The following is a 25,693-nucleotide window of genomic DNA, read 5'->3' as shown; positions in this document are numbered from 1 at the left end:
AAACTTGCAATAAATAGTTTATTTGAACCACAAAAATAGACAAGAGTGTACACCCTTTACTCATTTTCCATCCTTGTAAGGTAAATATACATTCAACTGATCACAGCACAATCAGCTTTTTCATAGAAAACAGCACATGATGAAAATAGATGGCACATTTTGTTTCCTGGGAGAACCTGCTGGCAACAGTATACATGACAAAATTACAAGACAAAAATGTATAACACCAAACATCCATTTGAATCAGAGATTTTATTTCTTCCCAAGAAACATTCATTTCTTGGAATGCAAATGCAGGTGGAGAGAGCATTTTCTCACACAACTGTCAGACAGTCATGCTTTGTCAACCAGCAGCTTTTAAACGCAGAACCCAAAACTTTGCTTTTTTTTTTAACTCTCCCATCTTTTCAGTCATCTCTCCCCCTCTGACTAGTGTTCATCAGAGCAGTCAACATCATCAGCTTCCAGCAGAACTCGGAACCTTCTCTCATATTCCTCAGCCTTTAACAGGCAATCAAGGTGCAAACAAGCATTTCTCATCGTCATGTTAACCAGTGTTCTATCAACGATCCATTCACAGACAGACCACAAGCACATGACTCTTAATGTCACTATATTACACCTTTAATGACTGACCTCAGGCCAGTGCTGGCCTTTCCCATAAATCCTTTCAGTCAAGCCTGGAGTATGGACAACTGAGTAGAGATCAGTAGCTCAAGGTGGATAATGAGTGACAAGAGCGCAGTGGCATCTCATCTCCTCCAAAGGGGAAACAGAGATGTGCACTCATCAGACACAGCATGGGATGCTCTACCTTCATTCACAGTGGGAGGACGTGGTCTTCTGGCCAGCTTCTGATGGGCTTAGCGGCGGCTGTCCGGAACTGGGGCAGGTAGAGGGGCAGGCCGCTCTGAGATGCACAGCTGGAGCAGCTGCTTTTGGAGTCCCGGCGGGCCAATGGAGAATTACATTGTGAGGCTGGCTCCACACACACCAGGACCCCTTCCTCTCTCAAGGAGCCTAAATGTGGTCCCTCTAGCTTTGTCGGCCCCTCTTCCTCTTCATCTTCATCGTCGCCATCGGCGTCTTCCTCCTGGTCATCATCCTGGGAGCCCATGCCAAGATAGTAGAGTTCTGAGGACACCCGTCGACTTGTTAAAACCTCGTCCTCCTCCTCGGAATTCTCGGAAAACTCCAGCTCCACTGAGTTGTAGGAGCTGGAGTGGCGGGGGTCGGTCTCCCCGGTCTCCAGCACCGCCTGCTCCATCTCCCACAGGCCGAAGGAGCCCGAGATGTCCGAGTTGTTGGCGGAGAAATTGCCCTCGTCGCTGGAGCTGCTCAGGTTCTCCTGGTTGTGTTTGTGGCGCTGGCAGGGTTGGTCATTGAGGAGCACCGTGGCATATGTCACCGACGACTGCCCGGACACCGCAGACTGACCTGAAGACTCTGGTGTCTCCAAGATACCTGACGTCCCTCCAGAAACTGGTTCTGCGGAGACTGAGTCTGAGAGAGACATGTGAGTGGGCATCAAGACAGTGGTTTCCTTGGATATTCCGCCAGTTTCCATTTCTTTCTGGAATGTTGCAGGTACAGTCTTTTCCACAACCTCTGCCTCGGATACGACCTCGGATATAAGCAGCAGTGGACAGGCAGTAAGACCGTCAGGGTGCCTGAATAAGCTCTCAATATTCTCCACCTGCAGATGGACAAGGTACCATGTGAAGAACTTAAACACAGATGCTATAACATTTCATCTGGGGTGATTACAGGTGAGCATGGCTCTCTTTAGCCGAGAAAATCCTATATCTGCATACCACATACTTCTCAATATTACAAATTCAAACTAAATTTTCATGAGATTTTTGTCAATTCACATTTCACATTCAGAATGAGCTACATCTCTGTGGCTATAAAATCACTAAAATGATGGCTTACCTTTTTGAGATCCACACCTTGAGCCCATGAGCATTTGTTAGGATCTGGAACATCTTTCCACATCAACTTCTTCATCCTGACATGAGAAAAACAGCTGTAATGAACGCATGCATATGTCTCTGGTCAATGACGCCGCTGACCACCTACACAGTACTTTTCCCCTCTCTATTTTGTTCATTGTTATCTTACTCTCCATTACACTCATACTATTAGGTTCCACATGACTGCTACTTAACTTGAAATGCCATGAATGAAAGTGTTGTGTTGTGTATATTAATCTGACATCAGAGTTCACTATGATCCAACGATCATCCATTATGATATTAATCTAATGATTCTATTACAGTCTGTTCTTCAGTCTCTCCTGCCCCTGATTTATTCAGATTGAGAATCATTATTTATGATTCATTCTTGTGAACACCGTGGCCATCTGCATGAATGCACACAGGTAACAGTGATTGTTATACAATGTCTTGATGTTAGCACAATGGGAGAAGTATAATGGGAGATAGCAAAAAGGATTATGAGAGTGTGGGCAATGATGATTCATGGTTCCCGGTATACACATATCTTTACCTCAGCATTGATCGAAGGATTTGTTACTCAAAAAAGTAGACTTTTGAATTGCATTGAATTGAATAAAGAATAAAGGGCACTTTTTTCTATGTGCACAAAATACAAAATACCTTGAGATCTTGATGAATGAATGGATACACCTCCCTGACTACCCGAGGCCATTACTGTTGATATGCAGGTGCGGCAGTCTATTCATCAAGCCAGCAGTGATAACCAGTTTTGCAATAACTACCAGAATTGCAATAAAATTATTACAATTCTCTTTTATTGTAAAACAGGTTGCAAAATGTGTTTCCAACCAGTTTTGTAATAAACTAGAATTGTAATAAAATATTCTCAATGGTACAGAAGTCAATTGATCCTCTGATTATATCATTATGCTTGTTTTCTCAATAATTTAGTTAAGGAAGATAAACACGTTTTCCAACCAGTTTTGTAATAAACCAGTATTGTAACAAAATATTTTCAACGGACAGGTAAAGAAATTAGTCATAAGTTGAAAATCATTAGGTCGATCATATAGGGAATGTATTTATTATCTCATTGTATCATTATGATTGTTTTAAATTTTGATAATTTGGATCTTTTTCATATACTGTCCTACACAACTGTAAATAGCCAGTAACATAAAAAGGGACATCTGCATACGTGCATTCTACGAACTTTGAAATAAAGTTATTACAAATCTTGTTTTCAAATCTTTCAAGTATCCCCATCTAACACCATATAGAATTTAGGACCCTGAACTTGCCCATGTTGACTTAATGGACACGATTTGACCCTGAACTTACCCATGTTGACTTAATAGACACGATTTGACCCTGAACTTGCCCATGTTGACTTAATGGACACGATTTGACCCTAAACTTGCCCATGTTGACTTAATGGATACAGAATTTAGGACCCTGAACTTGCCCATGTTGACTTACTGGACACGATTTGAACAAACGCGGTAGATGAAATCAACTAAAATAATGTTCCGTCCCCAATACAAAACACTTTCTGACAAGAGAGATGAAATGTATTGCAAACAGCGTTTTTCTCCAAACAAAGAAGATAATATCAGGCAACTCTGAGGGCATCATCAAGCAATAACATATACACACATGAAAACGATCACAGACTTAAAGAGTCATCCACCAAGTGTGTGAAATAAATGATCAACAGCAACTCCAAGTGCATCACAATGTCAAAGCATTGACCCAAGCCAAAAGGCAATTCTATAGAAGGGCATCGTGTAGCCATCTCCACAAGCTAAAACATGCAATTTAATTTTATTTCAAAGTTTGTGGAATGTTTGCAGATGTTCCTTTTAGGTTGTTGTTACTGAAAATTTCCAGTTGTGTAGGACGGTTAATATCATAAACAAATCTGAATTATCGTAATGATACCATAATCATATAATGAAATAATAAATAGTATCCCTATTTCCCTATAGTAAAATTGACCTAGCGATTTCGAAATTATGAGTAATTTTTTACCATTGAATTTTTTTTTTTTTTTTACAAATCTGGTTTATTGCAAAAATGGTTGAAAAACATGTGTTTTGCAACCAGTTTTGCAATACATGAGAATTGTAATAATTTTATTGCTATTCTGGTAGTTATTGCAAAGCTGGTTGTCACACAGCCCTTTGAGAGATTCATACAAACAATGTAAATGGAGTGTATCTTACTGATTCTGGGAGATGATCAGAGTGACAAACAGGACCACGGCCAGGAAGGCAATGATCATTAACAGCATGTATGCCGCCGGGTCTTCTCTGGATGCTAAAATGGAAAAGCCGATTGTCAAAAATCTGTTTCCAATCCTTCAATCCTTAAATATTTATTGAATTGATCAGTATTTGCATTATGTAGGCAAAACTGCCTGGTCCTTGCTTGAAACATGGTGAAGGACTTACAAATGCACTGGACAGGTTTCCCCTCTCCATCCTTATAGAGTGTGTAGAGTGTGAACTTATGCTGCTCCGCACCATAGAAATGGCCTGTCAAAGGAAAGAAAGCTGCATGAGTGTTGGAGAAAGGCATATATGCTCTTTTTGAAAGCCACACATACACAAACACATGGACGTACCATGCACATTTGCTGCTCGGTCACTAGGGGGCACTCTTATCCACTGCACATTCTCCGCTGCTTGTCCTCTCTGCTGCAGCTCGCCGTTGGGATGGGGCCACTCGATGACGAAGGCCAGTGGAGCGGGACCACCAGGAAGCAGGGTCCAGCTCAGGTCCACGCACGTGCTGTTTATCACGCGGGCGGTGAACGACTGAACACTCTGTCCTGCACACAATCCCCACATCAACAAGGCTTTAAAAACATAACGAGCAAAAACGCACAGCACCTAGGGCTTCTATATATGAAATGTGTTTACTTCCACTTAATCATTTCTTTAAATGGGCCTGTACTAGTGTGTGTGTGTGTGTGTGTGTGTGTGTGTGTGTGTGTGTGTGTGTGTGTGTGTGTGTGCAGGCTGTGTGTATGTGGTTATTATGAGTGTGTGTTTGTATGTGCTTGAAGCTAATGGGCCAGGCCTGGTATAGAGTAACAAATAGCTTTGGTGAAACTAATTAGCTGCTGACAAAAATATGGATATTAGGGGAATAAAAATAAAATGAAAAAACAACTTCAGCAATAAGCCTCGCACTCCTCATTTGTGCACTATGTTAAGTGACTCTGAACAGAATACAGCTTGGCCTTGTGTTCTCCTCACAGGCAATTATGCCGCCGAAAGACCGTTATGAGGAGTGTTTACTCAGATGGGCCACCTCCTGACATCAGATCAATTTGATACCTCATCTCTGCACTCTATAGTTGATGGGACACATTGACATTTGAGTGCCACATAAAATAAAGAAAAATATCAAACTCTCAAACAAAACTAGATGTACCGCATAGCGGTACAAAATATGACCGACGCTCAGTCCTGTACATCCGTTCCGCGAAAATAAATCACACTTCAATTTGTCTCCATATTTTACTCCATCCCCCACTCTTGAAACTTTTGTGTATGCTTGTTTGGCATGCCTGAGTGTGTGTGTGCGGCTGCACAGAAAGTAGCCTACTGGTGCTGAAAAGGTGAATAGATTGTAGAATAGCCAAAGAAGATGTAGCATTGTTATAAAACCTTTAAAATCTCTAAACAATCACAAGTAGGGCAGTTCATCACAGTTCTCCATTGCAACTGGATTGATGAAAGGTCACTTACACCTGTAGGCTACATTGTATTTGGGAAAAGCAAAAGGTATCAGCATAATGTTATTTATTTATTTATTTATTTATTTATACACAAAAACATCTCTGTCAGTTCCATGCCGTTTTCAACAGCTATCAAAAACAAAGGTCATTTTTGGATGGATGGATTTTTTGTGAATGTTTCTTCTTCTACATAAGATTTTAGTCATCTTTAGTTCATGTAATACTTTATTGTCAATGCACAAATTAAGTAACAGTAGTCTGAAACGTTATTGTTAATGCACAAATTAAGTAACAGTAGTCTGAAACGAAATTCTGTTTTACATCTAACCAGTGGTGCAAATAACTGACATGTCCAAATGGGCCTTGATGAAATGGTGCACATATAGGCTGATTCATGTTCCCTTGCATTGTGTAACTGAGGTCCATGGCTAGTCTGGCTTTCACCAGACCAAGCTCAATCTTTTAAGAAATCAAAAAATAAATAGCGGGCAGATCAGGCTGGGTTCACCCAGCCTAGTCCATAGGCACCCTATATTGTTTCATTTTTTCCGATTGAGATATCCACGCTCTGGCTATTCTAAATGCAAAAATGCATCAGGGAGTTATGACAAAACTGTAACTAACAAACTAGATGCTAATAGAAAGCTGTTAGCTTCCCTAAGCTACAGGTAGGCTTATAAGGTAGGCCTATTTACAACATAAATTGTCAATAGGCTATGCTGGCGACACAAATAAAATCTCCTTTGGAAACCAATGGCTTACGCCTTACAGTATCAAGCGGACTTAAACTGCCATATCGTGGCGAAAAGTTGTAATAAAATTCACGCAGCTCCATGAGTCAAGAAAAGCGCGAATGAAGTAGCCACTTCTAAATGGGACCCACTACACAGTAGCTTAAGGTGTGTTGCTAAAGCAGCCATAATGAAATGAAGGTGTCATTGTTTGGATACTTCACACACACGTGCTTTTTAATTTCACAGACTACAACTACCAAGCTGGAATCAAAGCACATTGATTCCCCTCTCACACCCTGCACACACTTAAAACAAAATAAACAGGCGTCTCAGTCTCACGCATGTATAGGCAAAACTGTATCAGACCGGTGTAACGTTGGTAAATCTTCCATTGCACAGAATGATTTTTGTAGCACGTGCAACAAATGACAGTCGAAAGATACAATTACAGTGCTGCTATCAATTTGCTTGGTATAACCGCATTTATAGTTTTCTACAAATGCAATCAATCAAATTGGCCTCCATCACTCAACCAACGCTAACGGTAACATTACCTAGTTCCTTATTGATATTATAAGATTAACGTACCTGCAGTAAAAACCAAGCATGTCCGATAAACATCCTCAGATTTATTTCGGCTTCAAGAAGAAATGGTAATTACATTTCATGTGAACATCGTCCTATCCTTATTAGACGTTCTCTGCGGTAAACTACAGTCCTTGTAGGAAGCGTCCATTGTTTTTCCAACCCACTTTTAACTTCCAACAAAATTACGTCTCACTGCAACGATGCGCCATCTAGTGGACAAACGACTACTTATCGCCAATACTGGAAATGCAGCCATGATGATGATGAATATTTATTTTGGCTTTCTTTTAATCCTACTGAATTTGTAATTATGTATCGGCCGTTCTAATACCGATAGTATGTGGGTGCCTGTGTGTGTGTGTGCATGTGTATATGTGTCCACCGCCATCTACAGGCCAATGTACAGTCACTAAATGTACACATAACCTAATTTTTTTTAGCCCCCCCCATGGATGAAATTCTACGAAACTTGGCATACCCCCAGAGAATGCCAGGTCAATCATACACATAAAATGTGGTGCAGTTCTGAACATCTTAACTGAAGATAGGGGCGATTAAAGCAGAATAATATTGCATTTTCATTTTTTACCGGGGGGGTGCAAATCACAAATGAGTGATTATGGGCCAGGTTGATGTGGGCCCTTGAGACCAACATACCATAAAAGATTCTTCATCCTCAGTGCCACGGTTCAGGTAGTTATTTAGGAAAAACTGCTTTTTTTGCGGTTCGGGGGGCCCAGCACGAGGGGGGAGTGGCCCCCGAGGACAAAACAAAATTTTTCCGTAAAAGTCTAGTGGGGCTACATACCCACCAAATTTCATGTGCCCCGGTGGTTCGGTGTCCCGGGTATTGTTGACCAAAAATTCAGGAAGTAGATGACGGGAAAAAAAATAAAATAAACTTTGACAATCCCTATATGACCGGTCATAATGAAAGGTTCATAAGATGTGTGTATTAACAACAGTTTAAATGTAATGTAATGTAAATGTATTTTATAGATGTAAATAGTACAAAAGAAATATCTACTGAGTAAAATGATCTAGTAAAAATGGAATGGGGAAGACTCTGGTGGTGCTAGTTTTTTTTTCTTTCCAAATCCAGTCTATTTTCCAGTCTGGAATCCAGTCTATTTACTCCTACTCCTTCGGGAAAAGAAGAATCCCTTTCCCTTCGAACTATTAAGACAGCTTTTCTTAGCAAAGGGTTACATCAAACTGTAATACTGACAGTTTGGCATGACAAAAGGTCTCAAATGAAAGTTACTCACGTTTAGGGCTCCTGGTTAGAGTCAGGATGTGGTTGTTGGACGAATCTCCGACAGAGTTGCGTGCCATTACAGTGACGGTGAGGGGCTCCTGCCCCAACAGGAATGCATGGGAGGCTCCTAAAGCAGTTTCACTCGACCACATAGCGCCCCCACTGCTCTGATGCTGAACTACAAGTCCTTCGACACAGCGTGGGGGATCCTCAATGGAAAGAGCCTGAAAGACAAGACTGCCAGCTGAATGTCTCTTTGTCAATTAAATAGACATTATTCACGAAAAGAATTCGGATGAATGATTGTTCCCTTCTCTCTGTAGCAATAGATCATAATAATTTTTGGCTCTGCGATGGCAAAATGACATACTCAATTCAGTATGTTCAAGTGAAAGCCTTTGTGTTTCCTGGAACCAAACCTATCTCTCCAAACGCATCTTTCATGCTTATTAATCTGTATATACCCCTCTGAGATAACACTGGCACAACTGTAGCTAAGAGAAAAGAGGGTTAGTAAGAAAGTGTCTTGGGCACATTTCACAACTTTGCGGTGGGAGAGCTCATTATCCGTTAATATGTGTGTGTGTGGGTATCTGTGGGCGTTCTGCGGAAGATGTGGAAATGTACGCTGGAGAGAAGTGAAACGGCTGGTCTGATTGCGCAATATCCTGGTAATCCAATGCAATAATGCAGGTCTGGACAGGTGAACCAAATTTCATTTCAACAGAAGCTACACATCGATGGAGCCTCTCCTTTACCTTGAATAGCAAGGTGACGTTGACCTGGTTCCTCATGGAGTCTTCCTTAAGCTGTCGCCAGAACTCAGGTCCTCTTTCAGGGGCTGAAAACAACACCACAGACTATTATCTCATCAGACATATTAACATCTCTCTTCAGAGATCTCATCTCTGTTGTGACTCTTTAGTCAGGAATCATGCTGATGGGACTTTAGGGTGTTATGGGGACATAATGGCTTCTCATTTTGCACACAATTAGAGAGAAAGAAGTAAAACCAGGAGATGCCTGCTAACAAGGGAGGAAAAGTAGCAGTCAAGCTGGCCTTTTGTTGGCATGCATCATCAATAATAGTTCACCGAATCATCTCACTGTTCTCACTTAACAACTTTTATGTCCAGGGGGTCTGTTTAAATCAGCTACACTTGAGTAAGAGTGCTATGTAACAGTGACAGGGGTTAATGGGACATTTACCAAGGCTGTTTTTTATTGTGGACATGTGGGGTTCACTCCAATCGCTCCAGTAGCCTGATCCGTTGTGTCTTTTGCATTGGACCTCCACCTTATAGACCACACAGGGCTCGGCCACCACAACCGCAGCCCAGGACTCCAGCTGCGGCCCAAGGTACTAAACCGACAAAAGAAATTGGATCCAAAATCAACACACAGGTCACTACTCTGCACAGACAGCAACATATTTTGGGCAGCAGTATTTTTCTTCATTTAATAATCTAACTTTAATGAGGTTGAGTATATCCATGAGCAGGAACGTTTTAAGGTATATCAAATTTCTCATTTAATTGTTAAGTAAAAGATGTGCAGTACCACTCCTGTTATTTATAGGGAGCCACACCGCCTGTCTGTGGAGAACTACCCGACTGCTTTGTTGAAAGCACAGAGCCTCCACAGGCCCATTTCTCTGTGGCCAGGCTATTACACTGCTGTTCCAGCTGTAGCCTGGAGTGCTGGCCGCTCCTTACCTGCAGGCTGGCCTTCTCTGTAGTAGCTGTGTATCGGACCTTGTACTCCAACTCATACCCCGGGTCTGCCGGGGACCACGCCAGGCGCATGGTTCCGTTGGGCATGCTGACCGCTTGGATGTTGCTGGGTGGGGTGGGCTTCACTGCAACGGGAACGGGCGACAACAACATGTTAGGCACAACGCATCCACTAAGAACAAGGCACAGAAAATATGTACTCATGTGTACATGTGACAAATGGAGAGTCAACTGCAATTTAAATACACACAGATGTGTAATACTGTATATTACTGTAAAAATGATTAATCCAAACAATCTATGTCTGTAGCAGTGTGGCACCACATCATTGGAAAAGAGCACCAATGATATATACTCACTCAGATCAAAAGGTGTGACATAGACAGGATGGGACTTCACTTGTCCCTCTCCTCCAACCTCTTCAAGCCACAATTTATAGCAGGATATGAGGCGAACTGTCTCTAGAGTGCACTTCCTGTGCCCCACTCCACCACTTGGACACTTGGTCACCTGGGATACTGAGTTGGTCAGCTCCTCCTCCATCTGCATGTCTTCACAACGTCCATCATACCACCTAGTCATACACAGAAGGTATGAGGAGGACTGAACATTTGCAAGACCATTCATAGAGTTCAGATGTCTATAGCATCACTCCCATCACTACATAATGGTGCTTCCACAGTACCTAGGTACTTCAAGGTCAAAAGTTCAGGTCAACGTAAGCATCTGTACTGCATGGCTTTGGACTAGCACACCAACTGCATGCATAATGTTATTAGCACTGAGCTACAGCAGGACCTAATCCCAAATGATCCATGACATGCATATTGTTAGTTTGGGAGAAAGCTACGGTGTATTCAGATACCTCATCCAATGCATTTTTTATTCCAGCAGGCTAAAAGTACTATTTTGTCAAGGTTAACTTTCCCCCTTAAATTTAGTAAAGATGAATACATTTATAAATAAATGAGCAAAATCACGCCTACTTGTACATGAGCTGGTCCTCACTCAAGACTTCCTTATTCCACGTGCATGTCATCTTGTTTGTAGAGTCCACAGTGGTCTGGCAGTCAATCTTTGTGTTGTAGTTACCTGTCCATGATGAGAATAAAACATTTCAAACCCACAGAAGCAATACACTTCAGTAGAACATGGTGCACTCTACAAAGGCCTTGATACTTTAAGTCAAATTAGTTGCTTTAAATCTTGCCAATTGATTTTGCTTATCTGTTATATTACATACTTTGCATCTGTTCTCATCATTCTCTAATAATGCAACGATATATGTTACACATATGGATCATGTTAAAGGGACACCAGGCAAGCCTGATGCTTTTTCTCTACGAAACTCCCCCTCGCTCGGTCTGAAGCTCTTTTCCTTTTCTTTGCATCTTCCGTCAAGGGTTTTCGCTGCTTCTTCGCCGGCTCTGCCATTATACACACGTTTGCAAAAATCGCTAGCGCTTTGTTAGCCTGCCTCTGTGCTGTGGATGCAGGATGTAAACTTATCCTGCTTCTCGCAATGTCTGAGACTTTGTGAGACTGAAGGTCGGCGGGTACGATACACTTACTTGCAAGCGGGATATTCTTCCTACAGGCAGTAGGGGCGGGCGAGAGTCTTCATTCGCCCTGTAATAAGTCATTTAACCATATACCAACTTACGAAGATGATTAATTAACACGAAAACGTTGCCTGGTGTCCCTTTAAAGTGCTCGAAGTCAGCATAGCTGTGTCTGATGCAGACTTACTAACCTTTGGTGAAGACTTTGGGATAGATGTGGCTGCAGCGGTCCTTCTCTCCCTTTGCACAGCAGAGCAGGAAATGCACACCTGCGGCCATAGTCCGCCAGGTGACCGCACTCACATGATCATTGATGGCCCGGTACTGGCTCTCTGGGATCGGGTCCTTGCCATTTAGCCACCAGCGGACGTTGGTGGCATTCCAGCGAGTGTCTTGGATGATGCAGTACACGGTCACCTCAGACCCAGGACTGGCAAACACCACCTCAGGCATGTAGCAGGTGTCTGAGACAAAACACACACAGAAGCAGGAGTTAGAAGCAGCGCTTGTGAGACTGAGAACAATGATAATCTCAACAATGATACATAGGTAAAAGAAAAGAAATAAGATGATATTTTATTTTAATGGTTCAGGCTTATAATACAATGCCAAAGGGAGAGGCATTCAGGCTTTAAACATTAACATCCTACTAACTATGTTTGTCTCATGCATCAAAGGAACAATGTGACTTTATTGTCCAATCTTTCTGCCTTCTATACACAGAGCTTCTGTTTCAGTGTGGATTGGGCAGTGGCACTGGAGCAGAGCCATGTTTTGGCCTCGACTTTGTTTAATGTGGATGCCTGTTAAGGTAGAGGTTCGATGCTACATTTCGACTCTGTGTACTGTGCAGTGAATTTCAATTAGTTGCCATGGCAACCAGCCCTAAAGAGGGCTTCTTGACAAGCAACACGCATCTTAAGAGCCCAACAGGTAAGAACAAAAAATAGCCTGCCCTATCTGTCACCAATCGCTTGGCTTCTGAGACATTCTTCAGACACAGGGATATTTGTAATCACACTATGACACTACTGTGAATAAACAACATATAATGATATAGGCCTACATATACAGTATATAGGCACAGGATTGTGGTAAGAGCAGGGATTGACAAATGCATTACATGGATGAAAGTTTGTGAGTTTGTGAGCTTGTGATTTTCTACCATCATCAAAAACTACAATGAAACGTTCCCTGAATGGTTGGATACATCTAAGAAGCTTCATGTGCTGAAGTTGATCATAAATTGCTAATACTTTCTATGATGTTTCTATGATGTGCACCAGTAGCAGTATAGCCTGATGACAGCCTTGATTATCTGTAGGAGAAGTGCAGTACAGCCAGTCCTCCTTAAAGATGTCCTACACACCAGAAACGGAACATCAGGCATTCTATACCTCCCTGGGTATCATATATAGAGGGAATGAGAGAGAGATGGGGACAGAGCTAAAAAAGAAAAATAGAGAAAAGAGAAAGAACAAGAAGCTATTAACACGCACATCTACAGCCAACACACATCCCTGTGGGGTTCCTTCTGCTCCACTCCAACGTTCCTTTTATGAGGAAATTCCTCAATATCATCCGAGTGACTCAGTCTCCAGTCACTTCTTAATGTCTGTGTCTGCATCACTTGGGCTCACTTGGGGGATTGCTTGCTCTGCTATTATGAGCAGAGCAAGCAATCCCCAACAGCCACCCTGTTTGTGTGTGTGGGCACAGCGCTAGGCTATTCCAAAAGTGGTTGGGGTTTTGAGGACAGTTAATGGGCTGTGACGAAGAACTATGGGCCGCGAGGGGTTTAAAGTGCAGAGATGAACAGCACGGACTGCCCTCGAGTACACACGATGCTAATTGTCAACAATGTGTGCAATCGTCGGGCCATTAACATCTGTAAAAGATAACCCGAGTGACTGCATATGGTGGACAGTGACAGATATATGGCCAAGCAAACAAAATCCCAAGGCCTGCGCTGCTTTGCAGAAATGAGAAGCTATTATTCAAACCACATCATCACACAAGTTCATGTGAAACAAGCTCATGTGTAATCTAAAGCCCAAGGTAATTCAGTTTGCACAATAATTGTGCAAGAATGTATTTGATTTAAAATAACTATTTAATATTTGTACAGGAGACCTGTTTGAACCTGCTGGGAAGGATGTACAGACTAACATTTCTCTACTTTGAAGTGCATCATTTGGGTTGGAGTTGGTACAATGGCACATAGTGGTGCCACCATTACCGACCACAAGATGAGACCTTTTCAAACCCAACTAACCAAAAGGATGCTTTTAGGGATGCTTTTTACCGAGTTACAGTTTATTATGATGGGCTGGAAGCAGCTACAATTAGAGAGGCCTTAAATGGCATCTCCGATGACAAGCCAGCAAAGACCATTAGGCCCATGTGAGAATCTCTCATAAATTTGGCACCTGCTAAACACAAACCCAACACCATCAGCACAGCCACAATTACTCTACAGAAACAACATGAAGCAGGCTATGCTTCCAATAAATAACTTGTTCCATGTGCTGTGTGTATAATGTGTTATAAAAAGCTGAAAGTTAAAATGCATAACCACAATGTCTACAACCACAGCCTTTAAGTGTGCTTTTACAAAAGTATTCCTGTTGTATAAGTCTGTATGCGTAAATATCTTTGATTTAGTCCTTCCATTGAAACTCCCAAACACAGTGACAAGCACAGAGACAAGCACTAGCACCAGCAATCATCCTGATGTTACTCAGTGGAGAAAAGATATCAGATGGAATGACTGGAGCAAGCTTGTCAGACATGGTATATCATGATCAGTAGTTGAGATGACTCCACAGTAAAGAGAGCAAGTTTGCAACCTTGAAATATCAAGCCTTACTAGAGAGATGGTGACATATTTGTGCTTGAAATATCAAGCCTTACTAGAGAGATGGTGACATATTTCTGCTTGTCATGGCAAAAATTCCAGACTGGTGTGAAGACCAATAAGAAAACATTGTTTTGTGTGGCTGACATATCCAGTTTGACAGACCTCCAGTTTGTAATTTTACATGTGGTGCATTTCACAACATTAAGTCCAACTGTGGTTTAAAAAGTCCAAGGTAAGACTGGGAAGTTACTGTAACTCTAAGGGAAAGTTGTGTTGGTTGAGCCTTCTAAACTCACCACTCAGACAGAGGTAGAGAGGTTGGCTCCAGTTGCTCCAGTGTTCCTGGAACTGCAGGCTCTGGCTTCGCACCTGGACTGTGTAGAGAGTATGCTCAGAGAGGTCCCTGAGGGCCAGCCAACTGTCTTTTACTGCCGGCAAGAACTGGGAACGACAGGAAAATCATGCAAGCATTGTCAACAGAGCGTAAGTGGAAGGAAGCAAATGTCATTACTGGATTCTAAGGAAAGTACTAACTCAGGAACTCCACTCTGTATGATAATATGTATCACAGCACAGGCAGTCAGTAACTACTGTAATTCAAAAAAATTGGCAATTCACAGTAAGGGCTGTTCAGCAGTACCTGCCAGTCAGGCTGTTTGCTGGAGAAGAGGCGGACTTGATAACGCAGGGCCTCAGGCTGCGGGGGACTCCACCTCAGAACAACCTCCTTCTGCTGGTCTGTGGTGTAATGAAGGTTACTAGGAGGATCTGCCCAGGACAAGCCAAAAACCCAATGAACATTCACACACACAGTACATACATTAGCTGTGTATCAGTCATCATGTAACAGTCACAACAGAAAAGTTGAGGTGGAGACAGACATTTAACTCTGTCTCTTTAACAACTGGGTCCTCCATGAGGATTTGACCACTGGAGTCAAGATGATAATGACATCAACTACAACTCCCTGTTTGAAAAAAATGACTCATCCCCAATGGGAATGAATGACACCGTGATTCTTTTAATACCAAGTACCTCATGATGTCTGGTTAAAAACAGAACATCAAGTTTGTAAAACTTCTATGCCAGTAGGTGTTTGTCTTGATCTCTGTGGCTCCAGGATAAGCCTGTCTTGACACAGCCAACTTGACTACTCTGTTCCACTCTAGCATTCAGTCTAAGGATTGTGTTACTTCACTACTGATTGTGATACTTCACTACTGATTCTGTTACTTCACTACTGATTGTGATACTTCACTACTGATTGTGTTACTTCACTACTGATTGTGTTACTTCACGTGTTACTTCACTACTGATTGTGTTTCTTCACTACTGATTGTGTTACTTTACTACTGATTGTGTTACTTCACTACTGATTGTAATACTTCACTACTGATTGTATTACTTCACTACTGATTGTGTTATTTCACTACTGATTGTGTTACTTCATGTGTTACTTCACTACTGATTGTGTTACTTCACTACTGATTGTGTTACTTCAGTACTAATTGTGGTACTTCACATGTTACTTCACTACTTATTGTGTTACTTCACGTGTTACTTCACTACTGATTGTGATACTTCACTACTGATTGTGTTACTTCACTACTGATTGTGATACTTCACTACTGTTAACGGGTGACACTCTTTACAACCTTCACTTCTGTTCAGATTTAGATAGCCAGAAATTGAGAATTCTACAGACTGGTCAGAGACCACAGTAGTGAAGTGACCACGATCTGTGGCTCATCACTAGCGTCTGACCAGACTCTAAAATATCCTAAACCAAGTACAGTGTCACACCATCAGTGTCACAATACCGCACACCAAATTATTCCTTAATTCATGCCACAAAAAGCAATTAACTGCCCATGCCTAGCAGTGACAGTTGTATTAACCACCAATAGTAAACCGTTCTTTTGATAAGGGCCTTAGTAAAGAGGCTATTTCCAGAAATGCCATTTAGAAGCTACAAGGAAAGAGTTTATAAATAGCTTATCAGACAATGGCAGCCATTCATGTTCTGTACCAAAACTGTGACCCAAGGCAATGGCAAAGACAAAGGCAAGAGCAAAGGCAAAGGCAAAGGCAAAACTTGAATTCTCATCCATGGATCTCAAAATTGTAATGTATTTCTTACTAATAGATCTTTCCAAGGAAACGGTAAACACTAAATAGAAATATTAATAGAAACTAAAATTACCATATGCATTTATGTAAACACAGATTACAAAAGACGTACACAAGTAATATGGAAAAAAAATCTAAGAAATTCCTTGTGATTTTCACAATGGAAACATATGGGTTGTCATGGGTCCCAAAATCTTAAACAAACAGCTCAGTAATGGGCTTGGCCTGGAGCTATCTAGAGGGATATGACTAGGCATGCACCTAACAAAATTAGTCACTTTATCTCAAGATCTGAGCCTGATCGTCATGGCACCCAGACAAAGTGGTAACACCTGCGCCACCCTGCCGTTCCCCCGCTTGGCAAGGTTGGCAGGCTGCGTGCACTAAAGCACTGCTTCCCCACGGAACGAGTGTCTTCCCAGAGCAGCCTTCCTCTTACAAGCATCGCTCACACACCAGCAGCCTTACACTGAGAACCGATCACAACCACATCTGCAAACATGTGGCAAACAATACACCAATCTGGCAAACCCAGAAATTGAACAGGACCTTGAATTTCTGTGGAAAGGCAATGGACATGATGCCATGCCAATGTCAACATCTGTGTGATGACACACCTGATGACACATCTCTCCACTACAGAGACTACAGAGTAGAAACAGCCTGTTTTGATAGGAATGAGAGGGAGACTAGTTTGTATTCCTCCCCTTACCTATGAGAGACATTACACCTGACAACACCTCAGCAGCGACCACTCAGATCATTTATTGACAACTGCAAAGGGGCCCCGAGACCAAAGATCTTCGAAGGCTCTAAAGGGCAAAGCTGTCTCATTTTATATTTTTACATTTAATTCAATTCGTTCTTCAAATATCAAATCACTCCACACTGAATTAAACTGGGAGCTTTAAGAGTTGATCAGACTCTAAGAACATACTGCCAATGATAATGATCAGATACACATTTTCTAAGTACACTTGCCATGGGTGTTTATTAACTGTAATAACTCTACATAGCATATCTCAAATGTGGAAATGTATAACATATATACAATATCTTACAACTATTATCTAAATCATGTTGGACTTGGATTCAATCCCAATCTAAAAGTAGAAAGTGAACAGGAACATTTTGTAGGATTTTTCAGTGTGTGCTCCAGAACTTATATAAAAAGACTGCAGTGATGTCTGGTTTCCTATTCACATCAGCATTTCCACCTATTCATCATATCTGCTTTGTTCATACCCTGGTGTTCCTTTTTCTTCATTCTTAAATTGTTAGAACAAACCAACCCCAAAAGATCAACAGAGGAGCTCAATATTTTACACTCTTAGAGAAAATGGGGATCAATTCTGTTTCTGATCAATTGAATTCTGCTTTGCTGAGCACTTAATACAGAACGTTGTCTGGTAAAAAGAATAAAAATAAGATACTTGTATATAAGAATGCTTGAGAGCATTGAAATCACAGTCTTAAAACTGCATTATTAATTAATAAAAAAAACTGACTTTCCTGTGATTCTAGAAGCAAAGTTATACTTTACAGTCTGCGTCTATCATGTGATATAGATACAGTTTTTTAGAAAGACAATGACACGAAGAACAACACATACTTAGCCATTGTGTGTGGATATGCGTGACAGATGAGAGAATTGAGCCTCGGGCATCGGTCACATTCACCATCACTGACACATTTGCATGGCCACCCTCCAGAGCCACAGAACAGGTGTGGTCATCCTCCATGCACCGGCAGCCAGAGTTCTCCTCACACTGCTCCCTGTTTGCTCCTGTGTCTGCCCCCGCACTGAAAAAAGACACACAAGTCATAAGACCTGGCATAACAGGGGGAATGACCATAGCCCCGCTGTCCCTTAGTATTGTCCTGTGAGGTCAGCACACAGTAATATGCCACACTGGGGAAATAAGCACACCTGACCTCTGAGTGGACGGAGTTCCACGCAGACGCCTAATCTCATGCTGTGAAATGAAAAAAGTGGACACAAAAGGGTATTCTCTGTGCATGTGTGTGTGTATGCCCCCCCCCCCTCTCTCTCTCTCTCTCTCTCTCTGTATGTTTGTGTGTGTGTGTGTGTGTGTTTTCCTATGTGTATCTGTGTGTCTGTTTGTGTGCCATCATCTGTCTTAGTGTCAGGATAACTGTTCTGTTTGTGGACATGCAGCAGTGTAGGTCTTTCTGCGTTTTATCCCATGTGTTATTCCTCATATTTTAATAACAACCACAAGCAAGAGACCATGCAAAACAAAACAACACAGTGTCAGACATCCACAAGCTGCTAATAGACAAGGACAGAGAGAGAGAGAGAGAGAGAGAGAGAGAGAGAGAGAGAGAGAGAGAGAGAGACGGGGGGTGGAAACTGGATACTCACGGCCAATGCCGCAGGCTAATGCTGACAAGCCTGTCTGCCGATGCGCTCTGTAGCTTACGGATACAAATTAGATTTTCTTTCTCCTCATCAAGCCAGCACATAATGTTCAAACACACCCCTGCAAAGAGATTTAATTAACATGTTAGATCCCTCACAGTTCACAGAAACTAATTGGAAGCCTTAAAACAACAAGCACTAACAGGCGCTGTCATCCTTCATGACAGCTCACAAATATACCTATATCAGACCAGAGAAGTCTTACCAGAGAACTGCATAAAATGAATACTGTGAGTGAGTATGGGCTGCTCATTTATCGCCCAAGGCTGCCTTCATCTCCAGAGGTGCATACTCAAAAACAAACTGTAATGAAAGGTCTAGGTTGCCTGTTGCACAATCCCGGGAGCGGCTTCCTTTGAAGTGGGTTTATTCACTGCAGCCTACCCAAAGCTTGCAATCTCACCTTATATACCATGGTTCAGCACACAGAAAGAAATGAGCGCTGGACTGACTTAAGATCTCTGAGCTCACAACTAAATAAACAGAGGTCCAGTAATAACAATGTGTCATCAGCTCCCTTTTGTCTGGCTTTGTCCTTTTTATATCACTCTACTTTTTTATATCACTCTGAATCCATATCATCCATCTCTCTCTCTCTCTCACACACACACACACACACACACACACATACACACACACACACACACACACGCACGCGCACCACACACACACACACACACACACACACACACACGCACGCACGCGCACACACCTTTCTCTGAATAGCGGTGACATTTCCATCAGTAATTGCATCGTTTAATTATCTTTCTGGGAGCTGTGTCAGGGAGAGAGGCAGGTAATGTGCATTGGCTAACAGATGTAATGACCCCTCTCTATTGATCAGAGGGAAATAAATCCTATCCTTATAGATCTACTGTACTGTTCACAAAGCTGCTCTATACCCACGGCGTTCTCTCAACCAGCTTAACCAGCCTAACACAATAGCTGTTTTCCAACAGCCACTTCACCCTTGATCACACCAATCAAGGACATTTCTTTTTCTTTTATTTTCTTGAGCTCACGACAACAGCATACATACGTTGAGTTGACATCCAAATCATGTCATTCGGATGTGTTTTGAGAAAGTTCGATGTTACCGTTTTTAGTCAAAACTCGTTAGCGTGGAAGTGAGTCGATTGCCAAGTGTGCTCTGGAAATTCACAATTTCGTCGTCGTTTAAAAAAAAAAAAAAAAACATAGTCCAGTATTTCTTTTGAAATTTAAATGAAGTTGTATGGACTGGACTATGTTTTTTTTGTTTTTTTTTAAACGGCGACGAAATTGTGAATTCCCAGAGCACACTTGGCAATCGACTCCTACGGACTTTCCCCTAAAGGTGGCAGCAAAGATGGCAACATTTCCGGAAAGGTACTGGCTTGATGAAATTCATTCTGGACTCTCTATCCGACCACATAAAGACCTCGGGATACTTCGGTTTGGCTTTAGGGACCCTCTACTCACTACCACGTAAGTGTAATGTTGTTTGGAACTGTAGAAGAGGTATAAAAATAGCGTTTTGTGGCAGCGAAATAATATGCCCTTCTCACTTCCACACTAACGAGTTTTGACTAAAAACAGTAACATCGAACTTTCTCAAAACACATCCGAATGACATGATTTGGATGTCAACTCAATGTATGTACTCCCAATCATCCGTAAATTGATCTAAAGTGCATTTTACTCCGGATAATTCCTTTAAGTGGGACTCAATTGCGATCAAGTCACCAGTTAAATAAACAGAGGAACCTGTGCCAAAGTGCCAGCTAATCCTTGTTTCCCCATAATGAAATTGGCTTGTAAATTCACACTAAGCCAGAGTTATATAGCAACACCTCATTCTGCACCTGACTGTGGATTTAACACAGGTAACTGTCAACTGGTTTACCTGTGCTGCCGTGCGTTGTGTCAGTGGAGTTGTCTTGGTGGCACTTGAGTTGGTCGGTAGTCAGGGCACTGCTTGGTAAGTGGGACGTACTGCTGTCTGTGGCACCATCTCCCACCGAATGCGCTGCAGCTAGCAGCTCACAGCAGAGGTCCATCCTCCAGGGCACGTCCTCATACGGCTCAGCATGTACACCGAGCAGATCCAGAGAGGCCACACCTGAAGAGAGAGAGGCAGGAAAAGATGGATGCTAAGTCTGAGAGCACAGACATATTCCTGAGGGAGCAGAGTGAGTTGAGTGTTTCTGACGTCTCGTTTTCTCTTTCCAAACGGTCTCTGCCTCTTATATAGAACACTCTCGATTTAATTCCCTCAAAAGTATGTAGCAAGTTACAGTACGTAAATTCTGAATTTGGGAATACACAAACGCAAACTGCAGTACAAACAACATAAATCATTCCATTTAGTACATCTACAGGTAGCTAAATCCTCTGTAAGTCAGCAACAGTTTTCCATGCTGACATGAAACAAGAAACCTGAACCGAAATGAACACAGGGAGTTTGCTATGGTGATGTTAATCTCCAAAGCCCTATGCTTTGAAAAATGCATAAAGCTAAAACACTTTGTGGTTCAATTAAATTAAGTCTTTAGAAAACAGTGAGGTTGTAAAACTCTCCATTAAAGAATAAAGTGTCATTAGAAGTGTCCACTTGCCATGGAGGTAATTCAAGAACAAAATCAAGTGGTTTTTGAATGTCCTGACCAGTAGGATAATGACAGTGCTTGTTAGCCATGTGAACTCTGGCAATCATTTACTGAGAGGCATCGGCCTTTGTTACACTGCACTGTTTTAAACCATTTGATGCCTAATGTGGACACTGTTATTAGCTAGTCTAATCAACTCTCTAATGTAACGTAAATTACGTTATATATCTCCCCTTCCTCCCACTTACCTTGTTGTTTACCTTCTCTCTCTCTCTCTCTCTCTCTCTCTCTCTCTCTCTCTCTCTCTCTCTCTCTCTCTCTCTCTTATCAGCATATGCCTCTCCCTTGTTTGAGACACCCCTTCTTCATTGCCTCCTTCTCTCTTTCCTGCTGCCTATGCATCCTACATCTCTCTCTCTCTCTCTCTCTCTCTCTCTCTCTTTCTCCTTTTTCTCTCATATCTATCCAAACAGCCTCCTTCTCTCTCGTGCCCTCTCCCAGTGAGCATGCATGTCTTTATCTGCCCCCTCTCTGTGCTGACTGACTATCTGTTAATAATAATGAGTCTATCTGGAGGCCAGGGCGGAATAGTTGGCAGCTGGTGGGTTCACATTGATGTTTATGTCTGCGGCACCACCCCACACACACACAGACCCACGCGCACACACACACACACACACACACACACACACACACACACACACACACACACACACACACACACACACACACACACACACTTCTAGCCTCCCACAGAGCGTGAATCACCCAGGCCAGCTCCCCAGCATGAATGGCTCATGGAGGTATAACAGCAAAGGGACCAGGGGAGACACTTCAAAATGTCACGCAAAATCGCACGTACACAGACGGGCACACACACAAAAGACACAAGACACACATTCACAAATACACACACACACACACACACACACACACACACACACACACACACACATTCTCTCTCGCTCTCTCTCACTCAATCACACACACAACACACACACAAACAAAACACTAGGGATACTCGATGATATCAGTATTAGTGAAAATAATCTTCATTTACTAATTATCGGCATGGGCAGATATGTACAATGTATTTTACAAACCTATTAAAGTAGGGTGAGGGGTGAGATTTGCATTTTTATTTCAAAATGTTCACATGCTTTGTATAATTTTTATGTGTTCCCAGCTGAAATGGTTTGCTTATATTTCATGACTTACAGTCTTGATTTGTTTAAATTTGCATTTCAGGGTAAAATCAAAGATAATGTCTTATGTGTGAACAACAGGTAGGCCATCACTAGTAGTAGATTAACTGTAGTGCCTGTGCCTGTAGAGACTTGGTGTGGAGACTGTGTATCCCTAACACACACACACACACACACACACACACACACACACAGTCACAATAACAATCATGTACAGCAACAACAGTAATGCATTTATCTGTGTCACTTTAGACGACAGTGTTTGTCCCATTAGGGTCTGTATTTGTGAAACAGCCATAGGAAAGAGTGGACTGGGGATTGGGTAGTTATCTTACTGAAATGGCTCACCACACCACTGACTTGGTCTTGATGAATTGCCCTCAGTCACACAACAAAGCACACTAATTAATAACCTTTTTTTATCAAGGGAGTGCCATTTTAAATCAGAATGGACTAGCTGTGAGATAGAAGCCATTTGGGGCTCTTGTATTATAGATGTGTGTGTGGGTGTGTGCCATGAAAACCAAATGAGGCAGTGTATGTGTCTATGCATGTTTGTTTGTTTGTACTGTATATGAGTGTATCTATGTGCCTGTGTTTATGTAGGGACATGTCATTAGATAACATAATGCTTTCTAGTGGGAGAGAAAACAACTTACCATGGACAGTGAGCACCAAACTAATGAAGAGATTCAGCATAGTCAAAAGAGTCCTGTGGAGAGAGCAGGAGAGAGAAAGAGAGAGAGAGAGAGAGAGAGAGAGAGAGAGAGAGAGAGAGCTTTAGAGATGACTACAGGGCATGACAAGATTCTCACCACACACACACTAAAGTCAGGGGGCATTTAACAGCAGAAAAAAACACCCCATACTAATTGATACCATCCTTAGGAGCCACGGCATCTAGTACATTTCATCTTCAGCATTCAGAAACAGGCATATTTCTTAACATGTGAATAAGGCATTCATTGAGCTTTGAGCTTTATTACGTCCAGGAAATATTTGCAAATAGTATTCTGCATAACGGAAGTCTTGTCATTTGCATACCTATCATGCCAGTATGTGTACCAGTATAATAAATCAAAATTATAGGTATAATATAAATATAAATATAACATAATATAATATAAATATAAATGAACAGGTCCTGGCAATAGAGCACAAATAACTCTTTCATACTGAGCTATTATGACGTCTGCTCAAGAAACAGGTACCTTGTTTGAACATTTTTAAACAGCTCACATGCATCTGAAGATAAACTTGGCAAAAATGCTATTCTCTTAGGCTACAAAATTGCCGCAGAGTAATGGGCAAAGAGGCTGACCTTAAGCTGTGTGTGGGTACTACTCATGAGCTGCATTGCACCTTAGCCCTGCCTTATGAAATGGTCTATGAGGGACCAATTATTCACAATCCACACCCTCATCAATAACACCGTAATTCAAATCCCCTTCTGCATTAATCCTTCAGCGCGTGTCCCAACTTTGTGACGGGAATGAATCTGACAGAGGGAAGCCACAAGGACACAGTGCAAGCGGGAGATACAGCCTTTCCCTCAGCTATGACTAAACATAACATAGCTATAACTAAACATAGCATGTGTGAAAAAGTCAATTTCATTTACTCAGTGATAATAATGGCGGTCTGCTTGGCTGTTCCCAGGTTTCATTGACAGCTTAAACCAAATCAACTTTCAAATTCCTCAAATGATCAGAGAGTGTCTTGATGGCCAATGTCCTGGACTTCAATTTGACACTTGAAGGGTAATAGAACAAAATGTTTCTTAGCCTTGCAGTTGCCAAGTGTTTACGCTATTCACAAAAGCAATCAACTATGTCTCGGGCTGTTGCGCTAGCCAATCACAGGAGACTACATTCAACAGAAAAGCAAGCATATTTTTTCTCAACACACCTGGCATAAAAAATGGAATTTAAGTTGTTTACTCAGAAATAGCAACAAAATACAAAAGTAATGGTTGCAACACGTTTTCTGAGAGCCTGCAGTGCCTACCACCATCATATAATACACAAAGCACCTTAGGTGTAAAGAATGACACTGAAGACTCCAAATACAAATATACAGCAGGGTTGAAATATAGCATCTTAGTGCAGATAATGGTGCAGACAAGCAAACATAGACATACACACACATATAGAGGCACATGCTGTACAGTAGAGAATAAACATAAAGTGCATGTAGACATCCCAGTGCTTTAGAAGACAACATAATACATGACATTATATGAAGATTGAGGGTAAATTAAAGGATAATGGGCAACATGGCAGTGGAAGAAGTTATAGGAGTGGGTGCAAATGTAAATGTCAACATAACGCAGGTTACACAAGGTGACTAGGTGCCCATTTAAAGTGAAGGTGCACAGTATCTGAGGGTGGCACGTGTACACTTGATTCCCTAAATTAAGCTAAAATCCTAGCTAGCTAGCATCACAACACACCCGTGAATGCACAGGTGTCAGGGTGTCAGGAGGCCTGGAGCTGGCTGCCCTGTGGCACTGATTGTGTTTTTCACTGCAGTATTAAAGCAGTGGTCAGAATAAATATGAGACCAGCAGACCAGGACTTTGGCCATTCATATGTGTCAGGCTTCTGCTTTCCATGGAAGGTCCACCCCTAGTAAAATAAATAAATAAAACACGCACGCACAGATCTTCTGATCACACACTCAAACAGATGGCAATCTATGGTCAACCTAGGCTAAACAACAGCCTAGTAAGCTATAGGGATCTGAAAAACAGGTAAACTAATATAAATAATAATAATAATTCTGAAATGAACACAACATTAGGTTTGGAGTTATATACTACATTTGACAACGATAAAGCCTCTCATCTTTTTTCATCATTTAAATATCAGGGGAATAAACCCG

The 25,693-nt window shown here is 41.8% G+C and overlaps 1 protein-coding gene across 2 annotated transcripts in view; it reads right to left on the bottom strand.

The window, feature by feature from the left end:
• lepr (leptin receptor) overlaps positions 1-25,693 on the bottom strand; it is a 48,045-nt gene continuing 22,352 nt past the window's right edge. For both annotated transcript variants that reach the window (XM_042057174.1, XM_042057173.1), the window contains exons 2-19: positions 23,470-23,522; positions 20,903-21,118; positions 18,961-19,078; positions 18,187-18,377; positions 15,085-15,212; positions 14,741-14,885; positions 11,776-12,048; positions 11,009-11,114; positions 10,382-10,596; positions 10,005-10,147; positions 9,499-9,652; positions 9,048-9,130; positions 8,300-8,513; positions 4,588-4,794; positions 4,415-4,498; positions 4,187-4,280; positions 1,936-2,011; positions 1-1,696 (exon numbers count right to left, since the gene is read on the bottom strand). In XM_042057174.1, coding sequence (XP_041913108.1) covers positions 821-1,696; positions 1,936-2,011; positions 4,187-4,280; positions 4,415-4,498; positions 4,588-4,794; positions 8,300-8,513; positions 9,048-9,130; positions 9,499-9,652; positions 10,005-10,147; positions 10,382-10,596; positions 11,009-11,114; positions 11,776-12,048; positions 14,741-14,885; positions 15,085-15,212; positions 18,187-18,377; positions 18,961-19,078; positions 20,903-21,118; positions 23,470-23,509 — 3,363 coding nt within the window. In that variant the 5' untranslated portion in view covers positions 23,510-23,522 and the 3' untranslated portion in view covers positions 1-820. The remainder of the gene's footprint in view (positions 1,697-1,935; positions 2,012-4,186; positions 4,281-4,414; positions 4,499-4,587; positions 4,795-8,299; positions 8,514-9,047; positions 9,131-9,498; positions 9,653-10,004; positions 10,148-10,381; positions 10,597-11,008; positions 11,115-11,775; positions 12,049-14,740; positions 14,886-15,084; positions 15,213-18,186; positions 18,378-18,960; positions 19,079-20,902; positions 21,119-23,469; positions 23,523-25,693) is intronic.

Source organism: Alosa sapidissima, chromosome 12 (assembly GCF_018492685.1).
Source record: "Alosa sapidissima isolate fAloSap1 chromosome 12, fAloSap1.pri, whole genome shotgun sequence".
Taxonomy (NCBI): domain Eukaryota; kingdom Metazoa; phylum Chordata; class Actinopteri; order Clupeiformes; family Clupeidae; genus Alosa; species Alosa sapidissima.
The sequence above is the reverse complement of the archived record's forward strand: the minus strand, read 5'-3'. Positions and strand labels throughout refer to the sequence as shown.